The sequence below is a fragment of the Kogia breviceps genome, chromosome 14 (genome assembly GCF_026419965.1).
Source record: "Kogia breviceps isolate mKogBre1 chromosome 14, mKogBre1 haplotype 1, whole genome shotgun sequence".
Taxonomy (NCBI): Eukaryota; Metazoa; Chordata; class Mammalia; order Artiodactyla; family Physeteridae; genus Kogia; species Kogia breviceps.
This window is the reverse complement of record NC_081323.1, coordinates 30,088,585-30,099,935: the sequence shown is the minus strand read 5'-3', so window position 1 is coordinate 30,099,935 and position 11,351 is coordinate 30,088,585. Positions and strand designations below refer to the sequence as shown.

Below are 11,351 nucleotides of genomic sequence, written 5' to 3'. Positions count from 1 at the left end.
CACAGAGAACGTGCACTTCCTACAAAGCAAGAGGCAAGACGTTGAGGAACCTGCCAGTGAGGCACTCTCATATCCCAAGTGAAGACGGGTCCCAGGAACCAAGGGGAGTGGGGCTGGCCTCCTCTCCCAGAGCCTAGGCATGCCCTTCCCTACTGCCAAAGCCACTCATTTTAGTGTGTAATTGGAGCTCCGATTTTGGTATGATTAACGGGATTTCCACCTGCTCCCTCACTCCCTGTTGTGAGTTTCTGTGGTTCACGTTGCACTAGAGGGAACTGGGTGGGCGCACAGGCCAGAGACTACAGATACAGAAGCCTTGGGCCTCCTGGGGTACGGGGTGGAGCGGATGCTGCCCAGTGACTGGGACCCTGGAAATGTGGTCTGAGGGTCTCGCTTCCTGGAGAACCACCTTTCCCAGGAGCACTTGCGGCCCACGGCGGGGTGGAGATGGGGCACGTGCTCAGAGCCGGCCCACTGACTCTCATCGCGCTGAAAGCGCGCCAGCCTGATTGGAGGGTTCTGTCGCGGTGCATCCCGGGACTTGGAGTACAGCGTGTGCGCGGGGCCAGCTTCTTTGTGATTCGCGGCGCCTCCTCGGAGCCCGGGCGCGCCCCCGCGAGGCGGGTCCCGACGACGCGCGCGCGCGCTGCGCCCAGGGGCCGGACGGCACCTCCCGCGGGGCGGGGCGATGGCTTCAGCGTCGACACCACCTTCCTGCCCCGCCCCTCGCCGGCCAAACCCGCCCCTCCTTCCTGGAGCCACAGCCGAAGCGGCGGCGGCGGCGGCGGCGGCGGCGGCGGCGGGCGGCACGGGAGACACGCGCGGTCCTGACCCTATGCGGTGACTCGCGCGGCGCAGGCGCCTCCTGCCCCGCCGGCGGGGCCCGGGCTCCCCGCGGCGGGATGTTCTCCCGAAGGAGCCACGGGGATGTGAAGAAGTCCACGCAGAAGGTGCTGGACCCCAAGAAGGACGTTCTGACCCGCCTGAAGCACCTGCGGGCGCTGCTGGGTGAGGCGCGGCGCGGGCGGGGGTCGGGGCGGGATGCCGGGGCGGGGGGCGCAGACCCTCTGCCTGGGCCCCGGCGTTGTTCCCGGGAAGCGGGCAGCCTGGCCCGCGGGCTTGCCCGTCGCTCTCTAGTGTAAACTTAACCCCGGTTTCTAGCCGGGTGGCCTCGGGGCCGGGCGCGGCCGGGACGGTCCCCTCCCCAGCAAACCCTGGACGCCCGGGGGTCCTCTCACGCACACATAGAACTATCATCTTCCCTCCCAGTTTTTAATTTTTATTTTTAAGTCCGAGACCCTAAGTAGATTGAGACCCCAAGTGGTCCCAGCACGGACTTAATTGAACTGTCATCTCCTCCTCCCCCCCACTTTAATTTTATTTTTACTTTTGAGTCCGATTCCCGAACAGACTGAGCCCCCAAGTGGCCCCGCGATAAATTTAAGTGCCGTCTCTCTTCCCATGGGTCTGGCTGCTTCATTTTCTTTGTGTTCTTGGTGTGAAGGGGGCTCCTCGTGTCTGCTTGGAGGGAGGGGTGACTTTCCTGGGTTCAAGGAGGCTGCTTCTCCTTTATTGTCAGGATGACACTGATGGTTATGTGCCTTCTTCCGTTTTTATGAGCCCCCTGGGTGGAGGTTCTGCAGAGCCCAGGTAGGCCTGCACTTGACCTGGGATGAAACTCACCCCTGTGGGTGTGAAGTGTTCCCAAGGCTTCCTGTCACCTGCCACCTGTGATCTGTAGCTGGTTTGCTATGCTGTGTTTTGTTTTCTCTTCTTACCTCCTTAGTCTTAACTTGTGTTTAAGGTGGAAACACCTTTGCTGTCTATAGACAGACTTGTCTTTGTGTTATTTGCGGGCTGAGAAAAAGATACTTAATGTTTCCTTTAGATGTCTTTTTTTTATTCTTAAAATGAGCAAAATCACCTGATTTAGGGCACGAAGTCTTAATGTGTCTGTCACTTGAGGAAATATGGTATAACAGAATTCATCATATAGGTGAGAATTTTAAATAAAGATCTTGTTCATGAGATTAAAATTTGCAAATGATTTCTATATATACTCCGTGAAGTACCTCTAAGGAAAACAACAAATCCACACACCTGGTTTTGCCAGGTGAAGCTTTTTACAGTCTTGGATTCCTTGAGATTCCGCCCGTCTGGGTCAGCTTGGAATGAAATGTAAATTAAGTACTGTTAGAGGGATTAGTTTTCAAGACTTTTGAAAGTGAAATTCGGTGTTCTTGGTAAACTGAACTTTCTACTTCCTGTACTAAAATACCAGGCGCACACAGGACGCATTGTGTGGGGTTCTTAGTAGTGACTGATTAACACCTCCTGCAGGCACATTTTTGATAAAGGAGAGTAGAGTGGTATTTGAAAGCAGTTGATACTTGGGGACTTTTTCTGTGGTAGAGAGCTTGAACTTTTGTTCTGTCCAAGTCTGCAGGATTAAGTTGGCTACATTTTGCAAAGGCAGAGGCAGTTAAACCTAGATGTTGGTTTTCTTAGAGACACACAGTACATTGTTACTGTTCTGAGAAAGTAGTTAGTTTTCAAGGCTCTGTGGTTTCAGTTGAAGATGTGTGTCTTATTTTGAGGAACTTTCTTTTGTCCTTTCATTGAGCCATCTGACCTCAGTTTTGCAGCCTGTAGAGGCTCTGTGAAATATGTATGTTGGTTTTTGTTGATGGATCTGCTGGTGGACTGGCCCAGTTTACTTCATTTATTACTGTAATCTTATCTGTAGGTACTAGATTTTTGTAAATGTGTCTGAGGAGTTCTAGTTCATAATGTTTCATGTAAACTTTTGCTCACAACTGTGGTTGAAAGGCTTTAAAGAAAAATAGTACAGCAACGTACTAGTCCCACCACATCGCATAACCTACTGGTTTGTTACTTTAAGGAAAAGTCTACTAGGAAAAAAGGGCTTTTCATCTGAAAACTAGGATTTAGTCAAGATCAAGAAATTGAATTGGGGTTGACATATACACACTACTATGTATAAAATAGATAACTAATGAGGACCTGCTGTATAGCACAGGGAACTCTACTCAATACTCTGGAATGACTTAAATGGGAAAAGAATCTAAAAAAGAGGGGATATAGGTATAAGTATATGTATAACTGATTCATTTTGCTGTACAGCAGAAACTAACACAACATTGTAAATCAACCATACTCCAATAAAAATTAAAAAGAAAAAGAAAAAGAGACCAGATTTGTGGTTACCAGAGGCAGGGTGTGGGGGGATAATTGGATGAAGTTAGTCAAAAGGTACACACTTCCAGTTATAAAATAAGTACTAGGAATGTAACGTACAGCATGGTGACTGTAATTAACGCTGCTGTATGTTGCATATGAAAGTTGTTAAAAGAGTAAATCCTAAGAATTCTCATCCCAAGGAAAATATTGTTTTTCCTATTTCATTCATTTTGTATCTATACGAGATGATGGATGTTCACTAAACTTTCTGTGATAATCATTTCATGGTGTATATAAGTCAAATCATTATGCTGTGCACCTTAAACTTATACAGTGCGACATGTCAGGAATGTCTCCATAAAACTGAAAGAAAAAAAAAGTATATTTGCAGAAAAAAAAAAGAAACTATTTCAAGGAAATGAATAGAAATTATTATTGTATTTTTATTTGTATATTTAGATAATACTCTTGCTTTTCATATATTTTCCAGTGATAATAACGATGTTATTTTTTACATACAAAGTTGATAGCACTTGACCTGGATTTGTAGCCTGAGGCTACATGACTTTGGACCAATTATTCGGCCTGTCTTTGAACCTCAGTTTCCTTATTTTGTAAATGGTATGGTGATGTCTGCCTCATAAAGGTTATTGGGAGTGTGATGTATAAGCTACTTCAACTTGGAGTAGACATGTAACAGTTTTCCTCTGTGGTTACTGTTTTCCTGTCATTAGTAACATAGGACAAGCGTTTTGATAGGTTGTCCCTTCTCCTTTCTTATTTTAATAATTGTGATGGATTTGCTCCCTCTTCATAAAAATTAGTCTGTATTTAAGACAGCTGGGTGAGAAAGATACAGTTAGCTGTGAAAAGTAGAGTATTTCTTCGTATCATGGTAACGACTCCAGTTAAAACTTGCTTAGCTACTTTGACCTGCCTATATATTGTAGATTGACCTGGTATTATTAACTTTATTTTAAATGGGGAAGGGAAACTGAGACACAGGCAGGGCTTACTGGGGGCCAAGCCATGCACTCAACGTTGTGTATGTATTATGTAATTTAGAGGAAGAACAAAGAGCTGTTAGGTCCTCTGACTCCCAGGTCTCCTTACATTGTTGAAATCATCCTTGGGAAAGTAAATAAGTAAACAAAACAAAACTAAAAAAACATTCTGTGCATTGCTGTCTTGCTGCAGCAAAGATTCCATGTCTAATTAAAAGTTGAGTGCCTACTGTGAGTCCCAAAATAGGGTTTAGAAATGACATAGATGTTTTAGAAACCATCTATGAGATGGTTTAGAAAGAATAGATGTAAAATACTAGTAAGCACATAGTGTGTTATGTAATTAGATAGTGGCTTATATACGGTGGACTCCATTATAGGATTTCAAGGGGCAGAAAAGATCATTAAGAACAAAGATAGGGGCATCTTGAAGGAGACCCTGAAGAATGGTTACACTCGTTCTGTCCAATAGAAATAGATGTCAGCCACAGGTGTGATTAAAAATGCTCTGGTAGCCACATCTAAAAAAGTAAAAAGAAATAGGTGAAATTAATTTAAATAATATGTATATATATATATATATATTTAACCCCATACATCTAATATGTGTTATATCAACAGGTAATGAAAGTAAAATGTTCAGTTTTTTCCATCATTTTTGGATAGCAAGTGTTTGAAATCCCACGTGTACTGTATGTGTGCAGCACATCTCCGGTCAGGCCAGTGGCATTTCAAGAGCTCAGGAGCAACAGGTAGCCAGCGCGGCATGCTGGACAGAGCAGGGTTAGACTTGGGGAGAGTCGAGGGGGAGAGCATTTCGGGCCAAGGTGGGGAGGAGTTGGTGGTGGAAATACACAGCGATGATGCGGGAGGTTGAGGAACCTCGAGCACTGAGGATTGGGTGCTGGAACCCTGGCCCTGAGGGCATCCGCAGTGTCAGAGCAGTGACCAAAGTGGTGTGTAGGCCAGGGGTAAGGGCAGGACAGCGAGTTGGACTTTGGGGTCATGGGGGAGGGGAGGAGAGGTGGCCTGACCCGTAGGAGCTGAGGCGGGTTGGGGCCAGACCAGAAAGGGCCTTGTTTGCCGGAGTTAGAAGCTCAGATCTTATCCTGCAGGTGAGAGGACCCACTGGAGAATTCTTAGCAGGTCAAATGGTAATATTCAAGCACTGCCTCTCTGCTGGCAGGGCCAGGATAAATGGACGGGGCCAGTGGGAAGGCAGGGAGACACTGAGAAGACTGGTGATGAAGGAGCAGACAGATCCTGGGGCCTGGAGAGGAGGGACGGGGCCACGAAGGACCCTGTGGCAGGACAAGCGGTTCTCAGGGAGGAATGAACATGAGGTTTGCAGAAGCTGGGCGAGGAGTGATTAATCTGAAGGAGAAGAGGTTTGGGGTCAGGGGCCGCAGGCCAGTCAAATCTAGTGACACCAGGGTTCAGACCAAATATCTGGAACCAGAGAGGAGAGAACAGTAGTTCACAGAGGCTCTATATGCCCATAGAGCAAAATTGAACATTTTGATGTTTCCTTTTGTGCATCTGTTGCTTTAAGTAGGGACAAGTTCACTTACAATTTTAAATGTTGCCTTTTAAGCTTACTTTTAGTATTTTCCCATGTTTTGTTCCTTTTATTTTTATTAACTACAGATGTTTGTTGAGGCGATGTACCATAATTTAGCTTACCATTTCTTGGGTAGTTAAATAGTTTCCTTCCTTCATCTCTCCCTCTCTTTTTCCTCTCTCGCTTTTTTTCTCTTTTTCTCTTTTTCTTTCTTTCTCTGGTATAAATAATAACTACTCTGAACATCTTGGGAGGCGCTTCTCCTGCATTTTGCATTATTTTCTTGGATTAGATTCCATGGAGGTCAGATTGCTGCCTTTATGCCTCGACCCACAGTGCTGCCCTCAGTGTCCCTCCCGTTGCCCTGCAGGCAGCAAGGGTTGAGGCGGCCACTTCCTTTGCAATCTCACTAGCAATAAACACGTTGTTAGAATTTGATAATTGGTGTTACGTATTTGGGGGAGTGGAGGTGTCATGGATAGAGCCAGAAGAGTTGGGAGGAGACTCTGGCTAACGACAGAGCAGGATGAGTTTGGTGCTGATGTGTGTTGAGTTTGAGAAGAAGGCGAGATACAAATGGAACTGTCTGGGAGGTGCTGGATGTGGGGTCTGGAGGTTAAGGAGGGGTTAGAAAGCTATGGCATGGTTTTTAGCATCATGATCTCACTGGATCGTCCTACAACCTGTGATGAAGGTAGTGTTCCCACCCCCGACCTCGAGATGGGGAGACTGAGGCTCCCGGAGGTGGGCTCCTTGTCTGCCAGCTCCCTGTCTCTAAGGGGCAGAGCTGGGGGTCATAGGATTATACAGCCCGTGTCGAGCTTTTGCTAGTTACCTGAAGTAAGCATATTTACATACCAGAAAATATATTTACCCACCAGAGTGAATGTTAACTTGTAAACAAAAGCCCAACAGTTTTTGCGTGTCTCCCAGAAATGTTGCTTTGAGTTTTGCTGCTCTCTTCCTAGTCTACTTTACCATATTCTTCTAGGGAGACTTGAGGCCATATTTGACTTGAACATGGCAGAAGATAAAAAGACTCATTCTGTGTTTTCGTGTTCACTGGCCTCTCCGTCCCCTTGGCAGGCCTCGCAGGTGGTAAAATATTTGCATGGACGTTAGTGCCACATGGACATTCTGCAACCAGAGCAAAGCTGGGGGTATAACTCCAGGCCCTTCAGACAGTCTTGGGATGGTTTCTCTCAGTTAACCTTGTCTTAAAGTGATTTTGCCCTAATGCTCCCTTTGCTCATTTTTTATCGGTTACTAACATTTTATATCTGTAACTTCTGGAATGTAAAATGAACTTTGGACACATATATGTCACACAAATACACCATCCCTGCTCCTAGTGCTTGAAATTGTCTAGCCTTCTGAAGTGAGAAAGGTGGACCTAGGATAAAAGTCTGACTGAGCTCAGATGTTTTGTTTGAGATAACTAGAAAAGGGTGCCTTTGACCTTTTATTCTGGGAAGACAGATAATTGGTAGGTCTGGAATATTTTGATGTAAACTTTTATAATTTGTATTTTTGTTTGTAAGTGCTTTATTTGCAGATGGACATAAATACTTTTACTAGCTGTTTAGAGCACTGATCTTTGGTGTCTAAACTAAGTGCCACAGATGAAACCAGAGAATAGTTTATTGTTTTCAAAAAGTTGACTTTCAAAATAGCAAATTGATTCAATTTAAATTTTAAAATTATTTTTAAAAGAAGGAATATGTTACTCTACTGTAAAATCAAGAATAAATTAATATATAAATGTAGTAAGCAACTATCTTGTTCTTGGATTTTTAAAAAATTCAGTTTCACGTACATTTTTTCAAGTCTGTATGTGCGTGCGTGTGTGTGTGTGTGTCTGTCTGTCTGTCTGTCTGTCTGCCTGCTTGGTAGGGCTATGTGTTCAGAGATCACAGAGATCAATAAGGCACAAGCCCAGGAGACAGACAGGTAAACAGCTGCATTTACCACCAGGAGAGTGTTAGTGCCGGGGTGTGGGGATGGGGTAGGGATGGGGGAGTGCGGGTGGGGGGTGGGACTGTACGGGTGGCTGCAGGTGTAGAGGAGGCACAGCAGAAGGGCCCCTTGGAGAGGCTGCCAGTGCTTCCTTAGGGGGGCGGGGCTAAGGTGGGTCTGGAGTAACGAACACAGGTTTCCCAGGTGGGCGGGTTGGGGGCAAGGGGACTGCTGAGAGAGGAGCTTGTGCAGAGGTGATGGTGTGGCCACCACATGGCTAAGTGCACACTGTCCTTTACCCTGTGCCGTGGGTGGACGTTTGGAATCCAGGGAAGAGTTTTAAGCAGAGGAGCCACCCAATCCAGTGCCTTCCCTTGGTGATAGTCCAGGAGTCCCAGTCTCCCTGAGGTTTGAAACATGGATTCCTGGAGGGTGAGAGCTCCCATCCATTTGGATTACAAACCAAGAGGATGTAGCCTGGGCTGCCACTGTTCATCTTTCCCTCCCTGTGGGGAGCACACACCTCAAATTGAATTCACAGTCAGGGGGAAGCAGAGCGGAGAGATGGATAGTGAGGAGCGTCCATGGACCCTGTGTGAGCTGAGGGGTCCAGCCCTGTCTGTGCCATCCCACCCCGAGCTTCTCAGTTGCAGGAGCCTGGAACACCCTGTTTTTGCTCTAGTCGTCTTGAGTCATATAATATTTCTGGGCCTTGCAATGGGAAGAGTACACATTAATATGCCAGGAAGAGACTGGGAAATTACAGATCGAGGATGGATGGGTCTGTGTGTGTGTGTATGATTTTTATATTTTTTTAAGACCTGGGAGAATTTGAGTTTATTTACATGTAGGAGAAGGAAATAATAAAAGAGCAAACTTGAAGAAATAGTAGAGAGAAAGGGGATAAAATAGTGAAAGTTGTGGTCTGCTGTGGGATCCGGAGTGTGGGGCAAGAGATCAGACTTGACAAGGGGACACCCCTTCCTCTAAGGCTGCCCAGAAGAAGCAAGAACAGGGTGTGGGATGACAGGGTCATGAAGGGAACTCCCATATGATGGCTTCTGCTTTTTTCTGTGAAGGTACGAGGGAAAGTCAACTGCTGACTAGTTTTCTCGCTGATGTAGTGATAGGAACTGAGTATGTCTTGCTCCTTCTTCTCTGCCATGTATCCTCATAAAATAAAAGAAATATTGTAATCTGTGAGACTTTTTGTTGTTGTTCATTTGGGGGGGGTGGTGATCTCATAAATGAAATTTAACTTATGTATTTAATGCTTGGCCAGAAGGGGGAAATGTGTGTGTGTGTGTGTGTGTGTGTGTATATATATATATATATATATATATATATATATATATAAATATAAATATATATGATATATATATATATATAAATAAAATGGGCACAGTTTAAGTGGTGTGCTTGCTGCCTGCCCTTCCACTCAGTGACCACGTGCCCGCGTGGCGGCGTGAGGAGGGACAAGGGACTTTGCTGTGTCCTCAGAGGTCTTCTTTCCTTCATGTCTGTCACTGTGGGAACATCTTCCCTGCTGGGTGTGCCTCTCATGTTTAAGGGTAGTTGTGATTTTCTCCATTTTTACCTTTCATGTGACTTAACCCCACCTAAGATGTAACTTGACTGTATTGATAGCTCACATTCATGTAACACTTCACACTTTTGCAAAATCTTTTCTCATGTTCTCATTTGATCAAATTGCTTTCTTAAGCAACCAGTTTGTAAAGGATTTACCCTCTAGGTTCTCAGCAGAGCTTTGTTTCTGCATTAGTTCTGAATCCTCATTCCAGAATGTTAACTCTGATATTTAGAAAAGAGATGTTTCATAATGATTTTATGTCCTTTATGTTGTTTTAGAAACTGAAACCACATCTGAAAGATACTACTATTTTAAGAGTAGTTATAATCTTTAACAGTAAATATGTACTTTGATTTCGCTTTTGCAATTGTGGTTTAGCTTAAAGAAATCCCTTTTGAAAAAGATCAGGAACCCGTTGATATTGTCTTGTGTTTGATTTTCAGTGATGGCACTTATTTATTGAGGCTCAACCTGGCTTTCAAGGACACAGGAGGTACTAGGGACGCTGCTTGTGCCCCGCTGTGGGAGCTGTGAGGGTGAGCACTCAGATCAGCTGTGCTCCCAATGCTGCCCTTGCATTCACCACCACTGTTTAGCCAAAGCTGAGCTCCTCCTGGGCTCCTCCCAGCCAGTTACTGAGCACGTGGGGGTACTGATGTGGCCGTTCCTTTGAGACCCAGATGCCTCTGAAGGGAGACTTTGTCTCAAGGGCTCCCTGTTGGCCTGGCCAACAGCTTTTCAGACCTGGGCTACCTCTTCCTCCTCAGCCTTCCTCCCCTCCCCTCTTCTGTGCAGGGGTCAGACCTCCCTTCTCAGGTCCTCCCCTTCATCCTTCACAGACAGCTCCCTCAATAAACCTACTGCGTGTCCACTCCTGTCTTGGTTTCTGCTTTTCGGAGAACCCAAACTAATATACGCCGTCCCTTTTCCCAGAGGTGTCAGCCAACCTATCACGTAAAATTCTTCCAGGAGCTGGCAGAGGTATATTACATCTTCACACAAAGTGTCTTCGTCGCTTTTCGCTGAAACTATCTTTCCTCAGAATTCCCGTAGCATTTTGTGCCTTCCATTTGGCATTGATAGCCTTTGGTTTTGTATTCTACTTATCTGTGTTCTGCCTGATCTCTCTCACTCAGTGATATTGATACTAAATAACGTTGAGAACACCAACAGCTTTTTGTACATCTTGATTCCTTTTGGTGACATACTTCCTTATTTGTAATAATAATAAGTAGCATTTAACCAGCGCTTTCCATGTGCCAAGTACCACCAGAAACACTTCACATGTGTTAATGCATTTAATCCTCTCCCAGGTGGGATAGGGAATGTCATTATCCCCATTTTACCAATAAGACCCGGAGAAGTTGAGAACGTTGCCCATGGTTGCACAGCCAGTAAGTGACAGAGTCAGGATTTGAACCCAGGCAGCTGGCTCCAGAGTCCCCTTATTCATTTAACAGTTATTTTTTATCCAACCCCAACCATGTGCCAGGCATTGTACACAGCACTAGGCACGCCTGAGCTTGCATTCTGAAAAATCAAGAATGTGATTTCCACATAGATGGATCTCAGTCTGGGGGAGAGTAGCGGCTACCGCTATGGTTGTTTAGAAAAATTTCTAGAAGCCTTCCTGCCCCAGCTGGAAGTTCCCATCATTAAAGTAATGATTCAAGGGACTTCCCTGGTGGTCCAGTGGCTAAGACTGCACTTCCAGTGCAGGGGGCGTGGGTTCGATCCCTGGTTGGGGAACTAAGATGCTATATGCCTCGTGGCACAGCCAGAAAAAAAAAAAAAAGATTCAATAACACGAATTAAGTTCTCCTGACAGAGCCCTCTCTCCTCCCATGTGTGTGTGCACTATCGGACCCACCCCCTGGATCCAAGCGGAAGAGCTGTAAGAAAGGACGATTTCTGTGGACAAAAGGGTGAAGAGTTTGGGGAAACCTTGACAGGGGTGGAGGCTGAGGGCCAGTGGGGCCAGAGGGCTGTGGGTAAGGACAGGCTTGGGTGATGCTTAGGCAAGTACCCCAGATATTTT

The 11,351-nt window shown here is 45.8% G+C and overlaps 1 protein-coding gene across 12 annotated transcripts in view; it reads left to right on the top strand.

The window, feature by feature from the left end:
- The first annotated feature begins 747 nt into the window (after positions 1–747).
- RALGAPA2 (Ral GTPase activating protein catalytic subunit alpha 2) overlaps positions 748–11,351 on the top strand; it is a 285,244-nt gene continuing 274,640 nt past the window's right edge. For 11 of the 12 annotated variants that reach the window (XM_067013805.1, XM_067013802.1, XM_059038836.2 and 8 more), the window contains exon 1: positions 748–1,008. In XM_067013805.1, the coding sequence (XP_066869906.1) occupies positions 903–1,008 (106 nt within the window). In that variant the 5' untranslated portion in view covers positions 748–902. The remainder of the gene's footprint in view (positions 1,009–11,351) is intronic. The other variant, XM_067013808.1, reaches the window with a different exon arrangement.